Here is a 27,343-nt window from a genome sequence, read left to right on the forward strand (position 1 = left end):
AGGTGTGTTCAAACATTTGTACACAAGTGTACCCAACTGTACAACAAAATACTAACCTAAATAAAAAACTAATGTTACTAATGTTTGAGTACTTTTACTTTCCTTCAGTTAAAAACAGGCATAATGTGGAGTTGTAATAACTTTTCTGATGGATACAAGTTAATAAATGATAAAATAAATACTAAAATCTTGGAAAGTCATAAATAAACAAGATATAAATAGTATTTAGAGAGCACTTTGGAGCATTAGATGCTACATCTTAGTACGTCTCTCAAGAAATCCCATTATTCTTGCTCTTTTCTCTCACCTTGTTGTACAGTACCAAAGTTCAGGCTCTTTATACAGGCCTCCGACCCCCAGCTCACTCTGTCTCACTCTCACTCTCTGTCTCTGAGAGATTCCATTGTATCCGTGAGGCTGGGAGAGCATATGTTTGACCCACAGCGCCGGTGAATGTGGCCATCTGCTCAGGATTCCACATGATCCGGGCCCTGTGTGAGAATGCGCCTGCCTTTGTACAAACTCACTAGGCGATGTGGGAGAACCTTCCTTGCACACAATGGGGAACAGTAAGGCACTTTAACCCTTTCCCTCACCCACCCACCTTTTTAGAAGTCCAACAGGATTCCCACAGAAAAAAAAGGCAATATATTGATTTTCCAACTGGGAACTGCCAACATAACATATCCATATACATAACTCTCTTTACATGTACGTGTCAAGTCTGTTTGAGAAGTTTTAAGTAACCTTAATTTTGTATCTGCCTATTTGCCCCATAAGGCTTTTGTAGAATTCTAAGCTCAAATAACTAAATTATCACAGAATAAAATGTACTCTGGCATTGATTTAGAACATTTTCCTCTCATATGGCAAGTATTTGCTCGAATTTGTACCTTGAATGTGTACATTCATATACAACCTAACTGGTAAATACAGGGTCATGCAGTACTGTGCAAAAGCAATTACTTGAACAATCTATCTGGACAATAACTTTTTGCTTGTAAAAACACCACATAGCATCAGAATAAATGCGAACATTAATGTAGTAAAAAGTAACAAGAACTTTTCTTAAGCAGCTGAGCTAGTTAGAAGAACAGAAGCCTGGTTCTTGGTTCCAGACATCAGATGGATTCATTCAATTCCATCAACAGTAACCTGGATTTAACTTAATGAAGGATTGATTGAGTCGAACCAAATATTTGGTGATGACAATTAATATTGGGATTTAACCACTGGAAAGATTGACATACATAAAATACCTTTTTGTATTCATGTTATTTGCAATTATTATATTAGCATTTCTTAGCAAATAAACACTGCCTGGACAGATACCTTATTAAAACCAATTTTCTCAAGCACCTAAAATGTTTGCAGAGCACCATGTGTAGATTTTTATGAGTCGTATCTTGACGACTGAATCACTTTGTTACTGAAGGTTACAAGGAATTCAGCACTGGTTTTTGAACTTGCCAATAAAGGAAGCAGAAAGTAGGAACAGTGGCTTTTTTGGAAGTTCCTGTATAAATAAATTATTAAGATATAAACAAAGTCATTCAGAGTGATATGATATAAGGTGCTCTGTTCTAGCGAAAACAAAGCAAATCAGAATCGTTCTCGGTGGTGGCGATAGGAACCAGACAACTGCTTGTAAAAGATCCCTCACAGAAAATTATTCCATGAAATGGTTATGAATATGCTGCCTGACGTTTTTCTATGATAATTGAGAAGGTTTTAGACTAAATTTTCTTTTAAACCCATTCATTGTGGACAAGTACATGCAGAGCACTGTGAGGCAAAACAGTCCACAAAGGAAACTTTTCTATTTTTTACTATTTTACCATCATCACATTACATATAAAACACATGTTGGTGCACTGATGGTTTTGGATAGTAAATAAAATGGCTATTTTTGTGTTGTAGACATCATGACCCCTGGTTCCCATAATCATCGCTGTAAAGAAATCAGTCTATCAGTTTCTCTTCAATAAACCGTTTCACATCAATCCACTCTGAACGACTTTACATCTCAGCAACTAAATTAGGCAGACGCTTTACAGAACTGATGGAACTCCCCTTTAACGCCTCCAATAGCTTGATGCCTGAGACTGTTTTACGATGGTTTTCAGAAGTTAGACATAAAGGCATGATGTAATTTTTTTTTTTTAAAGGTCCATTTAAAAGAGAAGTATACATGCAGTGTGCTAAGGCAAAGTAGTTCCTGTATTTTTCAGGTTTACCACTATTTTTCCCCTAGTGTACTATCACATCAAATCACACTGAAAGACTTTGCGTCATAAAGCTTCAGAGTATTAGTACTGATCTAGAAGCCATTTGTCAGCAAAATATAAAGAGGAATCCAATCCCAGAGCAACACTCCTACTCTGAGCTTGATGAAACGGGGTTCAGAGGACTTCTAGAGACCACCAGATTTAACTTAAACAATGCAAAACTGAAGCCCCAGTCACATTTTTTGGGCCACAGGAAATGCTCTCAAAGTAGTTCTCTCTGCCAGTTGTGCCTTTTATGTAGAGAACAAATATGTAAATGACACTGTAGTTAGCCCATGCATCAGCAAGCCCTTAATGCAGTGAGGAGAGGTGGGAGGGAGAGCAAACTTCAATGAAACAAAAGCACCATCATTTCCATACCAGATTAGATCAGCCAACCCTGCAACCCCCCACCTCACATTAAGAATAACAAAAGGCGTCCACAGCAACCTCACAGAAGGGTGTCGTTCAGCCTCGGAGCCATACAGACACTGAGACATGTCCATGAATCAACTATGGAGCTTGAAAACTCAACATGCTAAATCTGACTTTAATGCCACCAAATCCTACAATAAATCCAAATAAAAAGCTCAATTATTTGTGCTTTAGAAAGACACTTTCACGACCCAATCACTACTCACCATTTAAATAATTCAATGTGTATTGTTTTAATAAGTAATAAAGCATAAGCATATTCTGCAACACATCAAAAGCTAATACTCTGAAAACAAGGCACAAAAACTCTGAACAGTTTAAAAAAGGTTTATTTTCAGTACAAAAAAACTGCAGGGAAAAAAAAGAAATCAATATATTAAACTTAATACAAAACGTTATGAAACATGTTTTCTATAAATACAATAAAATAAATAAAAAAATGAAGTTGCTAAAGATTCTTCACCTACACTACATCTTGTAACATGAAAGCCTTGAAGGGCATCAGATACAAAAAGGTACCCAGAACCATCTAGGCTATGAAATGATCCAATGAAAAAGTTCAGGGAGGAAGGATTCCTTAAGTCTCACACACAAACCTGCTTAATAATACATTACCACAAGATCTAAGAGGTCGAGAAAACCTATAGAATACCAAATATCTAGGTGGAAATTTCCAGAAGCCAGCTAACAAAGTCACTAACCTTAGGTCTGGAAACGAACCCAACAATAATTACAGGAGAAGGAACGACTCTTAGGTCCAAAAACTCTGCTGCTCAACAGTACTTTATGAACAACTTCTGTAAACACTTTATTTTCTAAACGCAGCAGTCTGTGGAAGAAACCTGTATGAAAACAGTGGTGCATGGACATTAAGAGACAGAGCCTTATCTCGAAACTTAAGTAAGACAACACTGAATCTATTGAACATTCGCATGAAAAGGCTAAAGAATTGGTCATAACTTCTCTTTGGCTTTTTTTTTTATATAATTCTTTTGAATGTTTACTCATTTAAATATTTTTCTTAAATACTCCCAAATCTACAATGTGTCTCACTCAAAGGCCCAGGCTGCAACTCACCAAATCACATTCTTCTCTTTTGTTAGTCACTTAAGAAAAATCACATTGTGATCGCTGCACTTAAAAGCATGAGATCCTTCTTTGCTTCATGGTTGAGTTTAAGACACTTTGCAGCCGATTGTACAAGAATGAGCCTTCGCTTGAAGCTTAGCTAGAAAACATCAAGTATTTGCACATAAAGTATACCACAGTATACAGTTCAGTCCTTGTGATGCTCCTCAAAGTTCTACATGAAGAAGCTTGCACTGCTGGCGCTGCCCTCGCTGCAGAAGCCGTCATCAGGCACTGACAGTTGACTGAAGATAGGAAGCCTCCGGCATGTGCCATCAAAAGCGGAAGAGGAATCGGAGCCACTCAGGCTGCTGGCCGAACTGCTGCAACCTCCTTCGTGGTCAGACAGGGAGGTGAGAGATAGGCTTCTGGAGCCTAGGGAGACCCCACAAGTCGGGCTCCGTCTGGGGCACCCCTCTGGCTGGCTGGGGACAATCTGGGAGGGCGACAATGTGGGGGTCTGCTCTCCGTGGGAGCACCCAGAGTCAGGAGAGGGCAGAAACTGGGGCATGGACTCCCAAGCTTGGTCCATGCTGGACCCCGGGCTAAACTCCGGGAAGGCCAGGTTCAGGAGATCGGAAATGGTGGTTGATGCTGGGGGCGAAGCTGAGGAGGCTGAAGGAACCCGGAAAAACGAGGACTGGGCAAGCGGAGGCTCCATGGGCTGGAAAGCAGATGGAAAGCCAGGGAAGCTGAAGCTATGCTTGAGTAGGGGTGGACGCTGGGTGGTCGCAACAGAAGCCTGGGGCTGGGGTTGGGGCCGGGCGTGCGCATGGTCATCCTCATTGTTGTGCACAAAGTGGCAGCGAATGCCATAGGGGCAAAAGCCAATTGAGTGGAAGGTGCGGCACAGTTCTGTCTTGTACTTAGGATGTCGGTTGATGCCCCGCAGCTCCTCGGCCCCGTGTGCAAACTGGCATTTGCTGCCGTACTTGCACACACCCCTTTCGGTGAAGGTGCGACAGAGTTCAGTCTTATAGCGGGATGAGGTGGTGGTGGCAGCAGGAGAGAGGGAGGGCGCCGAGGTGGGCAGGGACACCGTGCTTGACATGGCCACAGGCTTGTCAAGACTGGGCTCAATGGATGCCCAACCCAGCCCTCCCGTGTCACCTTCCACCATGCTGATGGCACGCTCGGACCAGAAAGCCATCTTGTTCCACCTTGACGGCTGTAATGTTTCTTTGTGCTGTGCCCAGTTATGTGAAGCCAATGACCTAGCCTCTGAAATGGTCCCAGATGAGGAAGACGGGCAAGAGGTTCCCAGCTTTTTAAATCCACCTGCTGGTGCTGGGAGTCCCGAGGACTTTGGCGGCTCTCTGATGTCTAGACCCAAAAACTGCTGTAGGCAAAGAGAAAGGAGACTGTTAGCTAGAAAGCAAGGGGCTGAAAAGTCAGCTTTTAACATTGTATTAATTAACAAACAGAAAGTCCTCACACACCCAACAAGCTACTAAAGGGGACCAGTTTTTTAAAAAAAAAAAAAAACATCAGTAAAATGGTTAAGATGTAAACACAGTGATTTGGCATGGTTTGATGTGAAATATGCCATTGTAGAGAAACTGAATAACTCGCAGCAGTAGTGATGGGAACCAGACGTCAGAGTTGAATGCCTCTATGAGCTACACCACCTTAGCTGGGTAGTTAGCTTAGTTACAAGGGGTAGATGATTTGGAAAATATCAGGATAGTTCAAGACATTTTCATGGTACACAATATGTATCACAAGAAATAGTTTTTCTGAGAATCACCAAGTTGGAACAGACAAAATAGAGACAGTAGTGCCACATATTAAACTACTATAATAAAAATAAACTTACAGTTTGTAGTTTGTCTTTTACAAACTACACTGCACTAAATCCAATTAATCAGGCCTAATTATGCTCACTTCGTAATGAAACGTGTAGTGTTCAAGTACTGATGATATCCACAATACGCTGAGAAAAGCACCCTGACAATTTATCACGATAACGATAAAATATCGTCACATCGCCCACCCCTAGCAGTTACATAAAATGGTTAAGACACTGTAAATACCTCTGAGAAGGTTTTGGCCTACATGTGCAGTCATTAGGAGGGAAAAAACACTTTTACCATTACAGACATTACGTACAAAAAATTCACAAGGCAAATACAGGTTCACTTGTTGTATTAGATCGCTAATTGCGTTGTACACATCACAACCTCCTGGTTCCCTATGACCACCACTGTAGCGTTAAAGAAACCTGAATCTTTTCTACAAGGCACCATTTCACACCCAAGCTTACATCTCAACGACTGTACTAGATAAATATATATATATATATATATATATATACACACACACATACATACACACACACATACATATATACATACATATATATATATACATACATACATACACACATACATACATATATATATATATATATATATATATATATATATATATATCATATACATATATATACACACATACACACACACATATATATACACATACATATATATAGATGGATAGATAGAAACGAAATACACCTTTAAAGCTAACGCTAACAAGCATGACACTAACTGCAGCTCCGCGGGCCCATCGGGACTTCACAGCCAGTTCATTCACTTGGACCAACGCCAAGAGCGGGCACGCGCGCGCACACATCGGTTCCCATGGCCCATACAGCACTCTCGGCTCCAAACAGATTCCCTCGTTAACTTAAGCAAATACTCACAAAACAGCCGGCGATACTACGAGCTACAGTTAGTTACGCTGCACACCTCGACCAAACAGCTGGTAAAACTAGCTAACGTACACACTTCAGAGTTTTCTGGCGTCGAGCCGCGTAGCGTCCAATTTGTTTACTTTCAAACTGCAGCAGACGTTCAAATATTGATACTCTGAACTGAAAACTTAAACGCGACTCCAAACTCACACTTCCACATTTCTCTGACTATTCACGGCGGCTTAAAGAGACTTTTACGAGCTGCATTATTCAGTTCACAACTTTTTAAACCCCAAAACGACGCTCGGTTTCATTATTCCTAACTCGTGGCCCGCTGAGTCCTCTCTGCGAGTAACCAGCGTTAGCTAACTTAGCGGCGCACTGCTGGCTGCAGTTAACCAAGTTAGCCTGCTTGCTAGCGCAGACACCGGAAGGTCCGAGGCCGTTACTCAACCCTACAAACGCCGGGCTCGTGCACAAAGTTAGCCTCAAGTTTAATACGAGCTAATCTTTGACTCACATTTAGCCCAAGTCCGCAGTTCGCGAAGAGCGCATGCGTCAAAAAGTGGAGGTTAACAAACCCACAACTATCGCCGAACTCTCTTTGCCTTACCTTGCATAAAACGTCGTCCACATCGACGAACCGGTTGAGGGCGTATGACGGCATGTTGGACCGCGCCAAAGGACGATGCTTTCCGCCAGTTCTGAGCTGCTTCCAAAACTTCCCTCCTGGACTTGAAAGTTTCAGTCAGAGCCACGTGTGGTTTTTGAAGCGGTCCTACGGTCACACCCCCCCTGCGTCCACTCCCACTAGCCGTGACGTCCCAGACGCCCTGAGCACGCTGGACTGCCATTTCTCCAGGATTTATTTTTGTCTGCAACATGGGCATTTTACATTTTTGTGCAAAAAAACAGCTTTGAGGAATGTTTTTTCTTGCCACGTTCGCCATTTAAGGTGCAAATTCCATCAGTTCACTGTAAAACGTGATATCTCCAACCTAGTCAACATGCCTAATGTTTCTCATTATGTGATCACTAATAGTTAACTTAATTTTTTAACTTGTTGTAAGTAATTTTATCTGGTGATTATGTAGACATTTTATCTAGTATTATTCCATTGGCATCAAAATGTGCTTGTTTCATAATCATATATTATTGTTACATCAGTCTCAAAATGAGAAATATTTGATATACTGACTAGATTTAAGATGTCTTCACATGCAAAGACATGTTTTTGCAGTGTATATATTTTATTGCGTGAAGGCAAGCAATGACTTAGCCATTATACATTGTTTGTGTTGAAATTGAATAGGGTGGATTCAGGTATTGTATGACTTCAGGTAACACTGGGCATGCATGCTGTAGGCCCTGAATGATAAAGCGGTTATTTTATTAAATTCCCCACTGAAACTTAGTTTTGTAAATTAATTTCTCTATTTACAGAGTGTGTTTACTTGTTTAAGAAGAGTGTTCTAGAAAGCCTCAGCTGCAATTGGAATAAACAAGTGCCTCAATATCTGATGGCCTATAATAGGTGAATCCCTCCAGTGCGACATGATTACTAGGAGGCACAGTTGCTACAGTGTTTTAGAGCAGAACATTTAGGCGACACTGGGTTGCTGTGCTAAAATATCTGCAGTTTATTCATTTTGCTGCTTATACAAATAATGTTTTATGTCTCCATTACTCTAATCCAGGCAGATTTAGTCCCAATTTCTACACTTTATAAATGGTTGTATCAGCATCAGCCGATATGTAAGTGAAAATTATCAGATATTGGACTCCTATACTTGTATTCCCGTATGGGTGCAGCCCTAGTTTTTTCCATTTTGCCATGTCCCCTCTAAAACGAAGAACCCAGGGAGAAGACAGTCGCTACGCTGTTTGGTCTGATTCCCTCAAGGTGCCTTACCACCCTAGTGTTGTCTAAACCAGAGCCGACAAACCCCAGAGGGCCTTTGATATGACCTGGGGAAGGTGCTGAAAGTTGCACCAACAGGTTAGGGAGCCGACATTAAAGGCGTTTTATGTGCCTTGTCCTAGTGGAAGCAGACAAGGATGCTGCAGTCCCACTGTGATAGGAGACGAAGCTGATTCCATGTGTCAGTGCCAGGTATGAGGACAGGCTGGCAGAGACATGATAGTGAAACAAATGTTAAAAAATAAAGCATGCAGGCAAAAGCGCCTGCCCCTGTCTTTCTTCAAGCAATCTGATTCTGCAGCCAACAAGTAGACTATTTGTTCATATGTGTGTCCCACAAAACACAATTGTAATCATGTAAATAAAACCTGTGCTTCAGTGCTGAAACGTACTGCAAAACAAGCTTTGACTGACTTCTTCACCTCCCAGTCTCCGTTTACTGGTCCTCCCTCCACAGGTTTTGAAGTACTTTGTATAGACACACACACAGAAGACGCATATTGGAGACTGTAATTTTACCCTCTTTGCCTTGAAGTGCTCTACACTAACAAGGTTTTCCCCATTGTTCCCAAAAACAGACAAAAGAAAGGGTTAGACCGGGCCAAGACATCAGCTTACAGAGGACTTGTTGAAACATAAGAGTTCTTTATTAGAAACCAGCTTAACTAAGTCTGAACCACCTCCAAACCTTCCGTAACTTGATCTCAACTGAGGACACAACTAAAGTGAAAAGTTAACCTGTATTTAAAGTACATTTCCACAACAAACCAGACAGTAAGACTCACTAAAATGGCTCTCTTTAACACTCTTTAACACCAGCCTATTGAAGAACTCAAACATCAGAGCTTTAAACACTGACTAACAACCTGATTAAATGTTAGCGGATTCCCCCAGCAGTCACATGCGCTATCATTCAAAGGTTTTCCACTTGCCTTATTAACAACTTTTTTCTTGCTGTATATACAATAATAACCTAAACAGTGTGGGTTTAAATATTACAAACTACTCACCAAAAGGTCATTTTGGATGTTTTTTAAGAGATCTGTGAACAAAAAGTGGATAAAATGGTAAAAATATATATAGTGCATTAAGCTATTTACATTCATTTTTTGTCAAGTTATCTGCCTTTTCACTTTCTGTCCACTTTTGAGATATGATGCATTCTGGATGTTTATTTTATTGTAACTTAATTCTCAGTGTTATACAGCTTTCTCAGTCACTTTACAACCTTGTTCACCTCCATTCATCATTCTGTACACATCAAAAATTTTGTTTACAGCTACCTAGTGTCCTACTTATTATCTGAAAGCAACACTGTATCTTTCATTTGACATCCTTGAATTACAAGTTGTACATGCCAAACGCTGGGCAACAAGGCAAATTGTAAGCTACAGAATTCACAGCTGTGGTTTCTTGTAGTTTTTTTGTTTCCAAAGGATATCTACCTTACTATCACAAATATTTGCATTGTTTCCACAAAATGGTTAAATAAACTAATAGGAAATGATAGTAATCTGACATGAATATTCACCAAAAGGTGGAATCTTGAACTTTGAAAGTCCTTTCCAACTACTAGAAGGCCCTTTTGCATCTTGGCATAGCCATTACCTTTGCTTAGAATCAATAAAGTAACTATAAGCAGGCATTTGGTAGTTTTGTTTTGGGTAGAGGAGCATTAACTGCCTATATTGTTAGATGCTAGATTGTTGTTATTCAGGGAAGCGAGAGCAGGGTGTGTGGTTAGGGGAGGTGCAGGGTGACAGTGGGATGTGTGTGTGTGTACCTCTTCCACTGATTGAGCAAAAGGGTTTTAGTGCATAATGAGTAAAAAGTTCTTGGGCTAACAATGCTCCCACCCCCCCCCCCTCAAGGGGGAGAGTGCAGGGTTTTTGGTTAGAGTGGGGGAAGGGGTGATTGTTTAGGGAAAGAGTGAAGATGGCTGAAGGCCCTCTCTGCTCTAATCCTTAATCACAACAGTGTCATGGGGCAAAGAGGAATGCCGCCCTAAAATACAACCCCCACAAAAAATCACTCATCCCAAATGACCGCACAGACAAACCCCAGAGCGCCTGTCACTCTGTGAGTGTGGGTGTGAAGGAACGCCTACCAGGCCCATAATTGCAATTGTTAATAGGGTTCCAGAAATCAAGGATCTTTGTCCTATTAGAAGCAGCAGCTTACACCAATGAATCACCTCATAGCACTTTTTTAATTTACAGTTTTCTTGCTTTTTAAAGTTCTCGACTTCAGAATGAGGTCATACACTCAACAAGTGCATTTATGTTCCATCTGGATCCATTCATGTTTACCACATTGTGACATTCCTGAGCTGTAAATGTTCAGAGAATTAATTTGCCACAAATTACAATTGTTAAAGCAATGATTCACAAAGAAAAAAAAACAAATTTAACCAATTTACCCGTACCCCAGACATGGTCAATCAGCCATAACATGTTTGGTGTCTGGAATTTGCCTATTTAGTTTTGCACTGGAGCTACAAACCTAAACAAATAGAAGTCTGCGTCACTGGTAAAAAATTTTGGTGACATTAGCCCGCTCTCACATGATGCCCTAAGCCCTGCGGTCATCCATCCTTTGGTGATACCAACAACATGCAGACCTATAGGGCAAGAGTCCTCAAAGGTGCTTGGTTTAAAAGTAAAATGTAAAGGTTCTGTATGTGCAATGTAAAGTTTCTGTATATGCTGCATGCAGCATTTCAGTCATACTCTGAGTTTATTTGCTATACTATCTACAGTATCAGTAGAATTGTTGGCCATGCAGCTGTAAACAAAACCATCCACTCTGATTGGCCCTTACCTGTATCTTATGGAATTTTTGGTAGTAAGCCACTGCTGAGTCTGCATCATTGCAGTCAGAGGCACTACTGAGAACCCTTCTGAATGACAAAATGAGAAATGGGACACCCTACAGTCTCTCACTTCTCACATGCATGCATAGTTGTGGACCATTTTACAGAGTTAGTTTGAACTGCAGTCACACAGTAAAACAAAACTTTTAAAAAAGCGATTAAGTATTCAGACCATAGATCTTTACAAGAGTAATGTAAAAGAAGCTTCAAAAAAATGCCTACTTATGAGTTTTTGTCCATAAATGGAGCATTACTGTAGCCACACCCTTGCATTTTAGAGCAGGAAGTAAGACTGCATCCCTGTCCATCATGGATGTAGGGTGAGCAGTAAGATCTCATTATTTTGAAGCAAATGTGTCCCGAAGTCTGAAAATCAGTGTGTAATTTTAAGAATTATCACTACCAAAACACATTTTCTGCAATTAAGTAAACTGTTTTGTGTTTTTGGAACAATATTAGGACTTTATGAGTTCAAAGTTGTGTTTGCTAGTCATGTACTGGCTAGTGTTTTTGAGTTCTGCTCAAAAGTAGCAAAAATTGTCCCTACTGAAACAGTCACTACCGATACATTTGGTAAAGTTTCAGTAGTGTTATTATTGTTTTGGTAGTGAATGGACTGTTCAATCATTTGTTTTATGGTCACTCAACACAAAAGAATTTTACTCTGAAGTCCAAGTGAGTTAAAAATCCGAAATGGGCAAAAATAAAGAAGCAGATTTTAAACATCAAACATGTATTGACAATACAAGCACCTACTTGTTAGAGGTGTTATCATTAAACATCCTATATAATCATATTGCATGATTTTTCAGTTTACAATGTTCTTGCAGGAGTTAAGCAAATTCTTTCGCATACCATCGGATCATCCATGTGCACTGCAATTACATATTTTATTGCAAATCTTCTGTAAACACCTAGAGCACCAATATGTTTCAGACCAAGTACAATCGTAAATAAAGTTTAAAAAAAATTGATTCACTGTCTTCCCTAAACATTATCATACATTTTATACATAATCATATAACTTTTCAATTTACAATATTATTTGCACTATTGCTCCATTTCAGAATGATGTCAAAAAAAAAAAACCTGCCCTATATTTGCATACCATCTAAATCCCTTCTTATGTACTGCATTGTGGCATTTCGTTGCTAATGATCTGTAAACATCCACGGAATGATTTAAATTAACTTTGGTTTGATTTTGCCAGGCCAAAAATATATTAGTAATAGGGTCCCAGAAACACGTTATATATATATAGTCTCACATTTTACTTTTACTTCAGAATGAGGTCATTAACTCAACAAGTGCCTTCGCATACCATCCAAATCCTTTCATGAATACTGCATGATGACAATCCCTTGCAAATCATGTGTAAACATTCAGAGAATGATGTCAATCAAGTTTAAATGGACACTGCAGCTGCACAGGCCTGGCCTTGCAAATAGGAAAACATTGCCAAATGTAAAAAAAAAAAATAAACCTGGATCTCAGAACATAACTGTCACAGCATGAACCAAAGTCAGTACAAAACAGATTTGCCTCCTTTAGCAACCGCCATCCCATAACTGAACATGAAAAAGATATTTCACACTTGATTCACACAACTGTTCTTATGCTAATGGGGAGAGTGCAGGAGAACTGCATGAGAGAGGCACATGAGTGAAATGACAAAGGCTTTTCAATAGGTTTTTTACACTCCACACACGGACAAAAAAGACTTGAGCATATGATTCATGTCTGTGGTAACTTTTGATGACCTGTATTGTCATATGAGTAACCTTTTCACATTCCCTACATACATTGATGTCCCAGGAGCATGCTTCTATACATGTTCAGCAAAAATAATGATGGCTAATAAAACATACTTAGATTTTTTTTATGTCATTGCTAACAACATTTTTTTTTGACATTTTAACACATTAAAGTTCATTCATGGTAAGCCCACCAGGAGAAAGATGATTGCAGATGAAAATCCTCAGCCATCCTCTTCTCAAAACATCAGCCTTCAGACTGTGAGTGGCTAGTTTATATTATGGAAGGTCATTCATCTCTTCTTTGCATTTAAAGTGATTTGATAGGAGCTGTAGTCCTGTTCCCAGCCTTTTGCAACACATCTCAGTTGTGTCCGACCGGGTTATATGTAGGTTGCTGCTGCTTCTCAGGCACAGAGAAGCTAATTAGCTTGCTAGCTTAGCTTACTAATGAGCTGTTTTGCTCTTTTTGGCCTGAATGCACATAAAACATGTATAAAATGCTACATTGACCTAAAAGAGGTGAGTAGAGAAGCCTAAACCTATACTCAAGTAAAAATATTGTTACTTCAGTGAGATATGGCCTTAAGGTTTAGAAAAAAGTAGGCTAGCAAACAACAACTTGAGTAGTCCAGGTTAAAACATTATCAGGTCAAGTCAAAAACTCAAGTAGTTCTGAGTTCCCCACAGCACTGCTGTAGAACTTCTAAGTACATACATCATCTATAAGCACAGTCTTAGGTGCTATTGTTCTCTTTTTGGAATTCTTTTGGTCTATAATAAAGGCTAAATATGTTAAGTGGGAGGTGCAACAGCAAAGCGGTCAAAAACAGAACAGAATAAAATCAAAAGAAAGACAATTATTGATAATTAAAGAAAAAAGTAGATTATTTTCCTCAGAAATATATTTGAGTACATCACTTGAGTCAAAGTGTCATTAGAAAATACTCAGAGAAATCTGAATGGTGCTTTACACCTTATAACTGAGCAAATGTATCAATATTGCCCACTTTTGGACCTGAACATTCGAGTGTCTTCATTTGTGCAACTATTTACTGTGGTACAAAATTCAAGTCTTGATTGCTTTTCAAGGCATTCTTAATGTCACAAAGCAGATGTCTTTTGTCATTCATTCGTAAACGGATGGTCTGTGAGCTAGCAAGCAGTCAGTAGTGATATAGTAGAGTGTGTTTAGCCTTTTGGACTGGAGTAGGAGCATCAATCTCTCAGGCCCTGACACAGAGAGGAGCAGGTGATGTGGTGGCACTTAGACAAGTCAAAACGATCTGCTCTTATGACGACCTGAAAGGTAAACCTTCCACATTGCTCTGCCTTGACCTGGAGGTTAAGTGTCTGAGTGTATGTGTGTGTGTTTGTGTTCAAGGATTGAAAGCGTGTGTTTAGGAGATAGGGGCCAGCAATCCTAGTCCTGGGGGCAACAGGTGTCCAGTTACCTTAAAGGAAACAAAGCGTCCGAAGGCCCAGGCAAGCCCTCACAGAACAGCCCTGCACATGCAATGAACACAGTAAACACTAAGACAATGGCTGGCCACTCAGAACTGCCAGACTATCCTGAATAAGTCACTCACTGGTCACTAAATTTGCAACTTGTCCAGTTACAGTATAATTTGCTGCTGAAACTGTATTGACATTAAACATTCTCTTAGGACCGAACAGTACTGTGGGGAAAGTCACATTGCAATATTTTAGCATTGAATATTTCAACATAAAAAAAATTAAAAGTGAGTCAAAATTTACCGAGGTACACTGTTCCCACATGGAGCTAAGTATGTTTATAATTATGAATATAATTATGATTATAATGATTCTGGAAAGGGTGTGTTTAGTGAGAAATTAAGGTAGTAGTTCAACAGTCTAGTTAGAGCAACACAGCATGGACAAAACAGCATATTACAATAAAATCGCTACACCTTGTGACTGCAACATACCAAACAATGTACAGTGGGGTCCAATCAAGTGAGATCTTGTTGAAAATCTGGGATTTTTTCAGTTATATTTGGAAATAAAGAAGAGAAACTTTTAGAATTTCGAAAAAAAAACTAAAACAAAGAAAAATTATGTTTCTTAAAATTAAGAAATATTCAAGAATCTGCACTATTTCTATGCCACTACTGGAATTTAGTAGTACAAACGAAGTTTAAGAGTGTTGCACTGGGGTGCACAATTCATGACTTCTGTGTTTTTGGAAAACACCTGAGAAATTATCTCAAAAACACTGTACATTTCATAGTCATATGCAAATGTTTGGGCACCCCTTGTCAAATTACATGGACATATTTGCATTACATTTTGTTAATTTAAAGTGTTAAAGTGAAAATCAGTTAAGGCATTCTCTACAGAGAACACACTTCTGCATATTTTAATGCACAATTTCTGTTTATTTGATGAATTTAACATATTGGGGGGGGGATCAAACATAAAATGTGGGCTGTGGAAAAATTCTGTTGTTTCATTTTTATTCAATATATTGAACTACAGGCTCTATTTTTTAGGTTTATTCCCCGTAAAGGATGTTTTAACTTATTTTTACGTAGAAAATCGACGAAAGGTCAGTTGACAGGGAGTGTTTTTTAGTCTTATTTCTTCAACTGAAGCACACATTCAGATAACTCTCAGGTGGATTTAGTCTACTGATCAGAGGCTTTTGTGCAAAGTTGTGGGGTACCTGTGTGGGTTTCAAGTGCATGCAGCCATTAAAACAAGAGGAGGACATGCCTAATACTTAATCCTAATTCTGAAATCCATGCAAATATTTAAGATTCCACTTTTCAGTCAAATTATTTTGCTGAAAATATAATTTGTAATGAAAAACTTTGTATTAATTTTGAAAGGAAAGCAAAATAGAAGCCTTTTCAGTAGTGGTCTCAAATTTTTGGACTCTACTGTATGTAGTTCAAGACTGGCCTGAACTATTTTTGGCCTAAATAATTGATGTTGTTTGGATCACATGAATGCCATGATTCATAAAATAACCTAAAGAATACTTGTGACTGTTCAGGATGCTCAATGCACGCAGTAAAACACTATACCAAACAATATAGCCTCTAGTTTAGCAAAATTGCAGTCTTTCTGTAATATCAGTACCGCCAAGACTAATGTCACGATAGCAGTCAAGTAACAATATGCTGTGTGACCCTACATTCACAGCAGGCAGGAATTTAACCAGACCAGTAAAACACTGGACTATCAACATCCCTAATGATGTTGACGTGAACATTTCAATGGTAAAACCATATGGAAAAGTGGAGGAACTGTCTGCCAGCACATTTGACACAGTTAGGTAGTGTGAAATAAGGGGTAATTAAGTGCACTCATCCAAATGGGTGATCCAATTTCAATGAAAGGTTAGAAATTAACATAATAGAGTAAGAGTGTCATACTGACTTCAAATGTATTAAAGCCTTTACACATTATAGCATTAGAAACTATGTAGGCTTGATTTGTAGGTGGTAGTTTTGCTTGGATCTGCACCAACACTGAGTTAACATTTGCCTTTTGGTGCAGGAGAATTGTTCAAATGCAAGGCAAAGCACTTTCCCTAACTGCCTGAATGATCAGTGGTACTGTGCAAAAGTTTTTGGCCACCTGAGAAAATGATGTTTTTTCAGACACTGTGTTTGTTTACTAAGAAAAGTTTTGTTTATTCTAGCCGTAAATATCTGTTTACTCAGTTTTTCATTCTACACAAGCAGGTATAAACCTGATTCCACTTGTTTAATTAAATGGTCAGTCTTCAAATAATTGATCAGGTGTGCTTCCACTTAGTTTGGAATGAAATCCTGCAGACACACAGGCTCTTTGCAGGTAAGACCTAGGCAAACAGTTTGAAGCAATTTACTTCTCTGGTCAAAAACCTTGGCATTTTCTTCAATATAATGTTTAAAGTTCCACAAAAACTTGTCCATTTTTGCTTGTAGCTCTTTTGGTTAGAGGTCAGTGTTTAAGGGCTGAATATGATGTGGGCCTGAATAAGAGGCAGGAGTCATTATTTCTGGATGTTAGTATTTAGCTAAAATCATTGGAGCCTCTGAACAACCTTGCTTTTAATAGCAGAATAAAAGCACATGAGTTGTATTAATGATAACACATGTGACTATGAGTGCTTTATTGCTTTTATACAACAGTTTTACAAAGTGAAAAAAGTTAATCCAACCAAAATGATTTCCTAAACATGATTTCAAATATACTACATGTCCAAAAGATTGTAGACAACTGTTTATCTGGCATTTGTTCTGATATCAAATAGGAACTTTGTCCCACTTTGCTGTAGTAACAGCCTTTACTCTTCTGAGAAGGCTTTACACTAGATGTTGGAACATATTATGCACTATATTGATCCTACAAAGAGACTTTGTCATTGTGCTGGCTGACTATGGGAGCAGCATTGCATTGCCAGCAGAGCAGCACAGTCTGGTGCAGTAAGGTGTAAAGTACAGGGCACAACCAGGGACACCCAGTCAGTCCAAGGATTTGAACCTTCTTTTGAACCTTCTGACTCATCTCACCTACCACTAGGCTAATGGCCACCCCAGAGCATTTGATTTGAGCCACAAGAGCATTAGTGTGGTCAGATACTGATGTTGGATGATTAGTTCTGGATCACAAATGCCACTCCAACTCATCTCAAGAGTTCCGCTGCTCCACAGCTCAATCCTGGTGAGCTTTGTACCCCTCTAGCAGAGACTTGGCATCGGGCATGGTGACCTTACACTCATGAGCGGCTGCTTCACAGCAACCTATTTCCAAAAGAATGAGATGCTGTGGATCACAAATGCCGCTCCAGTGAGTTATACTGAAGGCCTGTGTCAGCAACTGACACACCTTAAAATAGTTGAATTCACTAATAAGAAGAGGCTTCATGGTTTCTGATATTTAGTGTATACAGCTTTCATAGGGGCAATTTCTTCCACCACAAGTAGTTTCAGCAGCTTTCAGTAAAGCAGCCAGTGTTCTTACACTAAAACTTACTTGACTTGATTCAAATATGTACATTGGTTCTACAAGAATAAAATATGTTACATCAACACAATTTGTTCTTTCACTTTATTTATTTTTGGAAAGAATTGAGATGATGTGCTTGTGTGGAAATAATGTATACATTTGAATCAAGTAAAGTCAGCACATTCTTTCAATGTACTGTGTACAGTGTAAATTATTATGGTATTATTAAGGTATTATATGGCAAATTACGGGCTATTTGGCAGTAGAATGAAGCAAAATAGGGGCGGCACGGTGGCGCAGTGGGTAGCACTGTCACCTGACAGCAAGAAGGGCCTGGGCGACCAGGGTCCTTTCTGTGTGGAGTTTGCATGTTCTCCCCGTGTCTGCGTGGGTTTCTTCCCACAGTCCAAAAACATGCAGTCAGGCCAATTGGACATGATGAATTGCCCCTAGGTGTGAATGTGTGTGTATGTCTGTCTGTCTGCCCTGCGATGGACTGGCGACCTGTCCAGGGTGTATCCTGCCATCCGCCCAATGACAGCTGGGATAGGCTCCAGCACCCCACCGCGACCCAGAAGGATAAGTGGTTTAGATGATGTATGTATATGTATGTATGTATGAAGCAGAATAACAAAAAAGTGCTGGTGAAAACCCAAATCTATATGCTGCATGTTCTTCTAAAACCAGAGGAACACTGAATTCCTTTCTAAAGCAGAAGGAATAGTGGAAGGTTTTTATTATTATTTTAAACCCTACTCCCACAGGAAGTTTCTTAGGGCTGCATATTGTGCACAGCACTCAAGCTCACTCCCTACCAAAGGTCCAGTCTCATCCCGCATTGGACAGATTTGCTTTCAAAGTCTGCTCCTGCTGGCCCCCTTTATGGTCGGCTCTTTAATGGCTATTCAGAAGCATGGAAATGTGTACTTATATGGGATAGGTGGGTGTGTAGGGTAAAGGACGGGGGGTGATAGGTGGGTGGGTAGACTAAAGAGGGGGGAAAGGAAAATCACACACCCCCCATGCGCAGTGTCCCATTGAGGGTGTGCTTGGGTATTGCACGGTTACAACATTTGTGCCTCGAGCTGTTTGGCCATAGCAGAACATCTGCTTGCTGTAAAGGAATGGAGATTTAGGCCCCCCCAAACACAACTCACACACATACATTTGTTTTTATGCAATGTCAAGACATGGAGTCTCCACTCTTAAAAAAGAAGAGTTCTTTTAACTATTGCACATTTTCTAAACCAATTTAAGGATCCTTTCTAGAACCTTTACATTATGTGATGGTTATTCAAAAAGGTTTACAAAGATGGCTCTTTAAAGAACCATCCATTGAAAGAAATTTTAGGAGAGGTGTGACAATGCACTCAGCCCATGATTTGATATATGATATTTGAATAGGAATTACAACAGAATTCTCACAGTATTTTGAATAAATTTTAATGAAGAAAATTGTCATGAACATTTATGTACAGTATATAACAGACATAGGTATAACATTAGTATAGAATGATGTGCTTGCCCAAGCTTAGAAACAAACCCCAGTCTGCCATCTGGCAGGCATCAGTATCCTCCACTACACTACATCAATCACAGGTGCTGACTGTTTGCAAGCTTCAGTGTTCAAACAATGCATTTACCTTTGGTGGCACAATTAATAGATTATCCATTTACAGTTTTGCATTGCGACATGACAGTGGCACGATGCATTGTTATACCCCTTATTTGTTAAGGAACCAAAGATGGTTCTTCTATCGCATTGTGTGAAGAACCGTTTGGCATCTTTATTTGTGTATGTATTATATGATTGTCATATCAGGACCTTTACCTGAAACCTCAATACTGTTTACATTGAGTGAATTGCTCACAATGATGTGACCAATAGAAATGGTCCAAAATAACTTGGAATAAAATGTTGTTATATTAACATACTGTCGTACACAAAAGTTAACTAGTCAACATACATGTTTTGTTGATTTTCTAAGTTAATACATCCTCTACAGGAAACAGACTTAAATATGGCCTTTTTTGTAAATTTTAGAGCATAATTTCTGTTTATTTGCTGAGTTTAACATACTGGAACTAAAAACAACTTAAAATATAAAGTGTGCTATAACTTTTGCACAGGCCAAATCAAGACATATTTGTCTTGAAAATCTACGAAAACAAACACACATTCACATTCAGCTCACCCCCCTACCCCCTAACTTGTAGAGCTCTCTTCCTTCCCTTTTCACAGGGGCCGTCCAATCATAATAAACTTCAGAAACTCCTCTAATGAGATATAGGTCAGCCCCTGGAGATCTGGCTCCCAGTGCCTGCCTGAGCACTGGCATTGTGTGTTTTTTTTCACCCGCCAAACAAAGCTCCCGCAGGGATCTCTCTCTCTCTCTCTCTCTCTCTCTCTCTCTCTCTCTCTCTCTCTCTCTCTCTCTCACTTTTTCTCTCATAAAGGCTGGGTCTTAAAAGCAGAGCAACCCTTTTGGAGCTCAGCTTAAAAAAAAGAGTAGGACACAATGGTATATGTTTTAATTGATGCCATTATGTTCTCCACTGAAAGCGCTATGAGCCTATGCCCTGCACCCACTGTCTTTTTTCTCCACATTAATCATTTCACCTGTAGCTTAATAAAGAAAGTTTTCTTTTTCTTCACCAAGTGCAAGCTTCACATCAAAGAACAGTGTAACAATTTCTTTTCCGAAGTTTTGGTCTTTGCAAATATTTCTTCTGTTTAATGAGGCTGAAAAGTCTTCAGATTTCCTAGTTTAAGACAAATTCTAGCTTCTTAGCCTGCTTTAATTTTATTATTTATTTTAGCACTGATGTTCCATATGGAATCTCTACAGACTACAAAAGGACTCTCATATTTGTTCCCATATGTGCAGACCAGGCCTGCACAACATGCTGTTTGTTAATTGTTATTGGGATACTGGCCTTCGCAATATTGATATCGCAGAAGTGTGCAATATACAAATGAGTCTCGAAATTCAGTTGTTTTTTTTTTTTATTTATTTATTTATTTTTTTTTATAGCGTGCTATGAGGATCCTGACCAATAATAGATACTTCTTTGGATAGTGAGATGAATTGAGGCATAAATAATTTCACACAAATAATTGTGGTCATAAATAAAGCAGGTAAGTCCTTAACCTCATCACCTATAACCTTAGAACAAAGAAATAAGATTCACATGAACAAGAGGGTGAACAGAACCACCACAAAACTGAGGCCAGTTACACCTAAGAAAGCTCAGGAAAGGCAATGGAACAGGGCCTTTAAGGACATTAAGAAGACAAAAAAGCAAACAAAAGCAAAAAACTCAATCAACCTTAAAAGACGGTAAGACACACACACACAAATCATTACAGTTACATAACTAACACAGAACCACATGGCACATACCATCTGGTATCAGAAGAATAATGGCCTCTGAAGTAAGTTCAAGAAGCCACTCTGAAGAAGACCAGGTGGGCAAAGCAAGCAGAAGATTTTAGTGATTCAATTATGTGCAAAACAACCAGTCAGAAGCCTCAATTTTGACACTCAATATAGTCAAATTATGACTCATGTTAGTAGCCAAGTAGCATAAAGTTATGCAATAAAAATGAATCACATTGTAGAAGAGTTATGCTGTAGAAGATAACAGTGATCTCCTGTACTCATGTACAAAGGAGTACCATTCTAAAGTTATTTAGTACAGTTAACTTTAGAATGGTACTTCTTTTTACTTCTTAGGGGCAAAATTATTTAAAGTAAATTATGTTAAGTAAATAAAGTCATTCAGAGTGGTTTGATGTGAAATGGTTCATTGTAGAGAAACTTACCAAGTCGGATTTCTTTAGAATGGTGGTGATGGAAACCAGGGGTCACCACCATGTCTACAACATAAATATATAGTTAATTTATTTACCAACCTAAAACTACCAGCGAACCTACAAGTTTGGTAAGAGTGGAAAATCCAAAAAAATATATACATGTTGTCTGTGGGAACTATTTTGCCAGCATGTACATCTCTGCCATGCATAGCTGTTGAACTTACGTTTTAGATCAAACCTTATATGAAAACAATGTCTAAGGCATCAGGCAGTGTATTCTTTAATAACTTTCTGTGAGGGAGGCATTAAATACTTTGGACGTCTAGTTCCCATCACCAGCTTCGTGATAATGTCTGACTATGTAAAGTTAGAGAGTTTAAAAATCTGTGGAATTCATTTTAATTAACTAAAACTTCAATTAACTTCAGTTAATTATTACCATTATTATATTAAAACTGAATAAGAGAAGCAACTTTGCTGAAATACTGTCACAGCAAATCTGACAGAAAAGAAAAATGTGTAACGTTCAAAGAATATAGTAGTACAAATGTGTCCTCCTCCAACCAATTCATTGCAACTTTCCAAACGTGAATAATGCTTTCTCCAGGCATTTTTCAACATGAAATTGCTCTCTCTTCAGGATGCCTTTAAGAGCAACCCTGCCCCCATTTTTCCCCCCTACCACCCCATTCCATGCTTCAGCAACCCGGCCTTCGAATGACTTCAGAGTCCCAGACCAGGCCCGTGTTATCCAGGTCTGTTGTATATTCCTCCTTAAGAGGACTTGACAAATAGTCTGGATATTGGTCTGATTTGCGACTCCTGTGGGGCAGGGGCCGGCCGGGGGGGTTGGGTGGAGATTAAGGCTAACGCTCCACCCGAAACCTCCAGTTGCCCCTCAGCTAGAGGTAAAGCAGATGAGCTATGGGTCACAACATATGGAAATGCTTAGGTGCTACTACTGACATAGCCCACTCTCCAACTCTCTTTTTGCCTCCTACTTCCAGTAGTATCTTCAAACAAAGCAGCTGAGTTTTCTTTTTCTGCTCCTCATTGATTTTTTGATGTTGCTAGATAAAGCCCCATCCTGGGAAATGTGTCAGGCAGATGTATGCCCGTAAGCCTACCAGTTCGTCTTGAAGTGTCACGCTGAGTGTTCTAGGGTCTCTAAATCTCTCTTACTCACTCACTTAAAAGATTCAAGGCATATGATTTATGTTGAAATAGTATAGCAACTGGTTGGCAACATTTATCATCACAGTTCTTAGTACTGTTTTTAAAGCAGCTTTCAAAAGGTTTCTTCCTGCCTGCTGTCTAGTTTGTAAAACCTCTACCAAAATAGCATTGTAATTGCAATAACACTTTGATACACTCTCTTACATAAATGTGCCTGAAAATGTCTTTTGGAGCCACAGATGCCACCATTGAACAGACAGTTCTTTAAAGCTACACTATGTTATGTGGATTTGGAGACCTTTCTGGTGGAAATGTGTAATTGCATACAACATGCAGAACATTTTGTAATGTCGGTGGCTCTTTCAGACCCCTTCCCCCAGGAGATGAATCTGAAAGAGTATTTGAAGAGGTCTCAAAATGTGGTGAAGTACATGTCTTCTGAGGATGTAAGTGAATTATCCACTGTCATCGTATCTCCATCAGTATAATGTTGATTTTGCATTGGAGACCTAAACATCCAGCAGCACTTTTTTCAGACTGTGCATGTGACATTAATAAGTAAGGACATAAGCGAAAACCGACCCAATACATCTGACTTTTAAATTATTATTTCAGGCCTTACAGAATGACTTGCATAGTGTAGTAAAAATCTTACATAGTGCAGCTCTAAGGAAACTTTGTAAATCAAACGTGTGACTTTGAAGAAGCTAAATGTTCCATACCAGTTAAAGGTGTTTCCCAGAACCACACATCCATGCCAAGAACCATTCAGGACCCTTTATTTTTAAGAAGGCACTGTCTATTTACACTAAGTGAAAATAGCATGAACTGCCCAGCCTGGCTTATTTTTGGTCCAGTTTTCATACTGTCCATAAACAAAAATGAGGCAGCGTTGGAAGAAGCTATCTTCAAGGGAGAAATGGAGAGTGAGGTCATTTAGTATTAACCAAAACAAATGAGTCAACTTTCCACTCACTGCTTAATCAGTATTAAATAAATACATTTGTAAAATGTCAATCTAACAAAAGCATTTGCTAAAGCTGAAATGTTATCTAGGACAACATTATGATGCTTGTTGGGATAGTGGATAACACCATTGGCCACAGTGTTCTTACGATGTTTCTAAACTGTTATGTACTGTCAATTATTATTGTTTTAAATAAAACAAAAACATGTAATTACTACTTCAGATCAACATTGTCAAAGTTGGTACAATGAATATAAAAATGTACTTAAACCCCTTAAAATGCTTTTCCTTGGTTATAGAAGTGTGTAATAAAACTTTAGGCCTGCTTGCAGGTCCTGGTTATTTAAGGGGTTAATAGTCATGTGGACAAATTAGATTTTTAAGAAATGCACATATACAGATATAAGTAAGTGCAGATGTGAGTACTAGCAATAACAAATCAATCAAGGACAGCAACACTGAGAGAGAGAGAGAGAGAGAGAGAGAGAGAGTAAGAGTGTAGTTGGTAAGAATGACCTCAAGTACAGCTTGGAAGAAAAGCAGAATAATTTTATTGCACAGAATTATGTAAGTGTAAACAGCATGATGTAGCATGATGAACACTATTATGCTATTTACACTCAGTGTACATAGCATTATTATTATTATTATTATTATTATTTTTTGTTGACAGAGCTATACAATATTATGTAGAAGTCAGAGACCACCCTTTCATTTATTTAATTTCCAGTCAAAACAGAAATTAAGTACAAGTAATTGATTGTAAACTTCAGGAAAGAAGCAGGAAGCATATACTTAAAGAAAATTACACAGGAACCTGAAAAACTAAACAGAATATAAAATATATCAGTATTTAAATTTTCCACTCTTTACTTTTTTGCACTCTATTGCCACTGTAATTCGTCTATCCTTGAAACCTCAAAATGCGTGTCTTCTCAACGGTGTTCCCAAATGTGTCACTGACATTATGTTCCCCTCCAAAGAGGCACTTACATTCACTAAAGCAACTACCCAAACACACCTCAGCTGCCTTGCACATTTCTCGCTTATGTGCATCTGCTTATGGATTTTGACTTTAAGAGATAAATAAGGAGAAAATCAAGCTCCAGATCTGATAAAAATCCACAGGTGTTTCTCTCCATCCTTCCACTGTGAGAAGATGCTATGGGCCTGTAGCTGTCCAGAAAAAGAAAAGGGGTAAGGCATTACGGACTGATGAATCTAAATGTATTAATAATATTATGATTGATATATTTCTAATAATATTATTATTAAAATTACTTAAACTGTGAGAAGCAGAAAATGCAACTGACTGAACTTTGGAGGTGTGGAAAAATATCCCTGCAGATTTTTTTTGGAAAACTGAAAAGAATGGAAGCTGTAATAAACACCAAAGTTTGATACACTAAATACGCTGTCTAATGATAGCTTAGCCAGAGCAAACATCTTAAACCTAGTCAGTTTGTCTAATATTTCTCATTATAACATTGTTGTAAGAATATTATAAGATTATATAACTCATTTCTAGACATTTGTTCACTTATAAAAGTAATCTATAAGATTATTTAACCTATGTCTATACATTGTTCTTATTTTTAAGTAATTTTATCTAGTGAACATGTATTATTCCACCATTCTTTCTTGAAATAACCAAAACTATATGTGAATATATATATATGAGTATATATGAAATGATCTGCCAATGGAATAAGACACTTTCACTAGATAAAATTATTTAAACAGTAAAAAGGTAAAAAAGGAAATGAAATATAATATAGAATATTCTAGGATATAATCTATATTCTGTTTCTATTCTAAAATAGAATAGTATTATTAAATATTAGATATATTGACTATATTTTTTGTTTTTATATTATATTTAGTTGTTGAGGTTTCTGTGTGATTTTTTTGTTAAATATATTTTTCATGATGTTAAAAAGTGAATAACTTGTACTTGGCCGTTTGGTAAATGAAAAGGTGGTCTCTGACTTTTATGCAGTAGTGTACGTCCTCGCCAAGAACCTTCCAGAAAGCTTTTCTTTCATTCTAAACTCTGGCTGATCTGCTTTCTGACAGTGTGTGATGCAACTTGTCAGCTAGCAAGAAAAAGCCTCTGTGTACTCTCAGCTGTAATTGGTTCCCGGATGGATCAGCTTTTCTCTGCTCAGCCAGGCCCAGTGCTGCTCTCCAGCTGGGAACCATTACAAACACAGCTCCGATTGAGCTGAGCTCCAAAGGGCCGGACACACATGGGCCATACCCAGCAGGTACTGCGCTGGGGTCAGGGGTCACAACCTTCCCCTCTGACCTATTTGCCAGACCCCTCCGCCGCTGTACTCCTCCTAACAGCAATCCTGTTGATTCAGTTCCAGCCAGAGAATGCCGCAGAGCTGACGCACAAAAGGCCCTGGAGCGCTGGAGTGGGCCAAGCAGCGGTGACCGAAGAGCAGGCAAAAAGGAGGCCGTCACACCGTCCATCACCGCGGAAACGCACAAATGTCCCGTTGCCATGGAGAAGCCAAATGGGACGAAGGAAGAGGGGGAGAAAAGGAGGAGGGGGAGGGGTGCACTGCGAGGAGATGGACAAAAGGGGCATTCTTTGTGCTTTTTCTTTTCCAAGGGATCCCATTGGACTCCGGTGGTGGTGACATAGGGTGAATCAGCTGTGAAGGACTCCGCGAGGTTGAGTGACTGCCAATGTGGGGATTACCACTGACACAGCATTTCATTAGATAAACAGGGGTGGATAAGCAAGAGAAACTAGTGCTGTAGTGCGGAGGTAGCATATTCCTTGTGAACTAGGGCCACCCTCGAGAACACTGTCTGCATGAAACTTCGTCAGTCCATCAATAATTGGAAAAACAACTGATATCGAGCACAAAAACTGAGCTGCATGCAAACTGTGATCATTCTTTTTGTGCTTTTACTACCATTTAAAAGTTTGGAAACACTTTGGAATCACATATGAATCATTTCTGGTAATTTACGAGTAGGGAACTCAGGGACTTCAAGGCCTTCAGAGAAGACCTTTTTATCTCTGTGAAATTAAAAAAATATGTATGTAATTTTAAGTTCTTTTTTATTTAATATAGTCATTGTAGTTGTATTTGAACTTAGTAAGTACTGTACAGCAACTCTCATTCCATTGTTAAGTATTGATTGGAAACAAAACAGTTAAACATCCAATAGAAAATTATCCAAACTCTGCCATTGCTTAGGATTTCAGGAGCTAAATCGAAGGCCTGATGTGTCAGATTAACCATCAAAATGGAATCACTAGTAAATCAATCAAATCTTTTTTAATTTCCAATGGGTGGGACCATTTTTTCTGAGGAGAAATGTCACTCTA

At 38.9% G+C, this 27,343-nt stretch overlaps 1 protein-coding gene across 4 annotated transcripts; it reads right to left on the minus strand.

Annotated features, from left to right (window-relative positions):
- Positions 1-3,270: 3,270 nt before the first annotated feature.
- Positions 3,271-7,314, minus strand: zgc:114130 (uncharacterized protein LOC570332 homolog). 4 transcript variants are annotated; one of them, XM_036557669.1, is made up of 2 exons: positions 7,139-7,314; positions 3,271-5,166 (listed from the first exon to the last, which is right to left on the minus strand). In XM_036557669.1, the coding sequence occupies exons 1-2, from the start codon at positions 7,190-7,192 to the stop codon at positions 4,006-4,008; spliced, it is 1,215 nt and encodes a 404-aa protein (XP_036413562.1). In that variant the 5' UTR covers positions 7,193-7,314; the 3' UTR covers positions 3,271-4,005. The 4 variants fall into 4 exon arrangements, with proteins under 4 accessions (XP_036413562.1, XP_036413554.1, XP_036413579.1 ...); XM_036557661.1 differs by having other exon boundaries at positions 3,271-5,169; XM_036557686.1 differs by lacking the exon at positions 7,139-7,314 and adding an exon at positions 6,347-7,118.
- Positions 7,315-27,343: the final 20,029 nt, after the last annotated feature.

This window comes from Colossoma macropomum, unplaced genomic scaffold (genome assembly GCF_904425465.1).
Source record: "Colossoma macropomum unplaced genomic scaffold, Colossoma_macropomum, whole genome shotgun sequence".
Taxonomy (NCBI): Eukaryota; Metazoa; Chordata; class Actinopteri; order Characiformes; family Serrasalmidae; genus Colossoma; species Colossoma macropomum.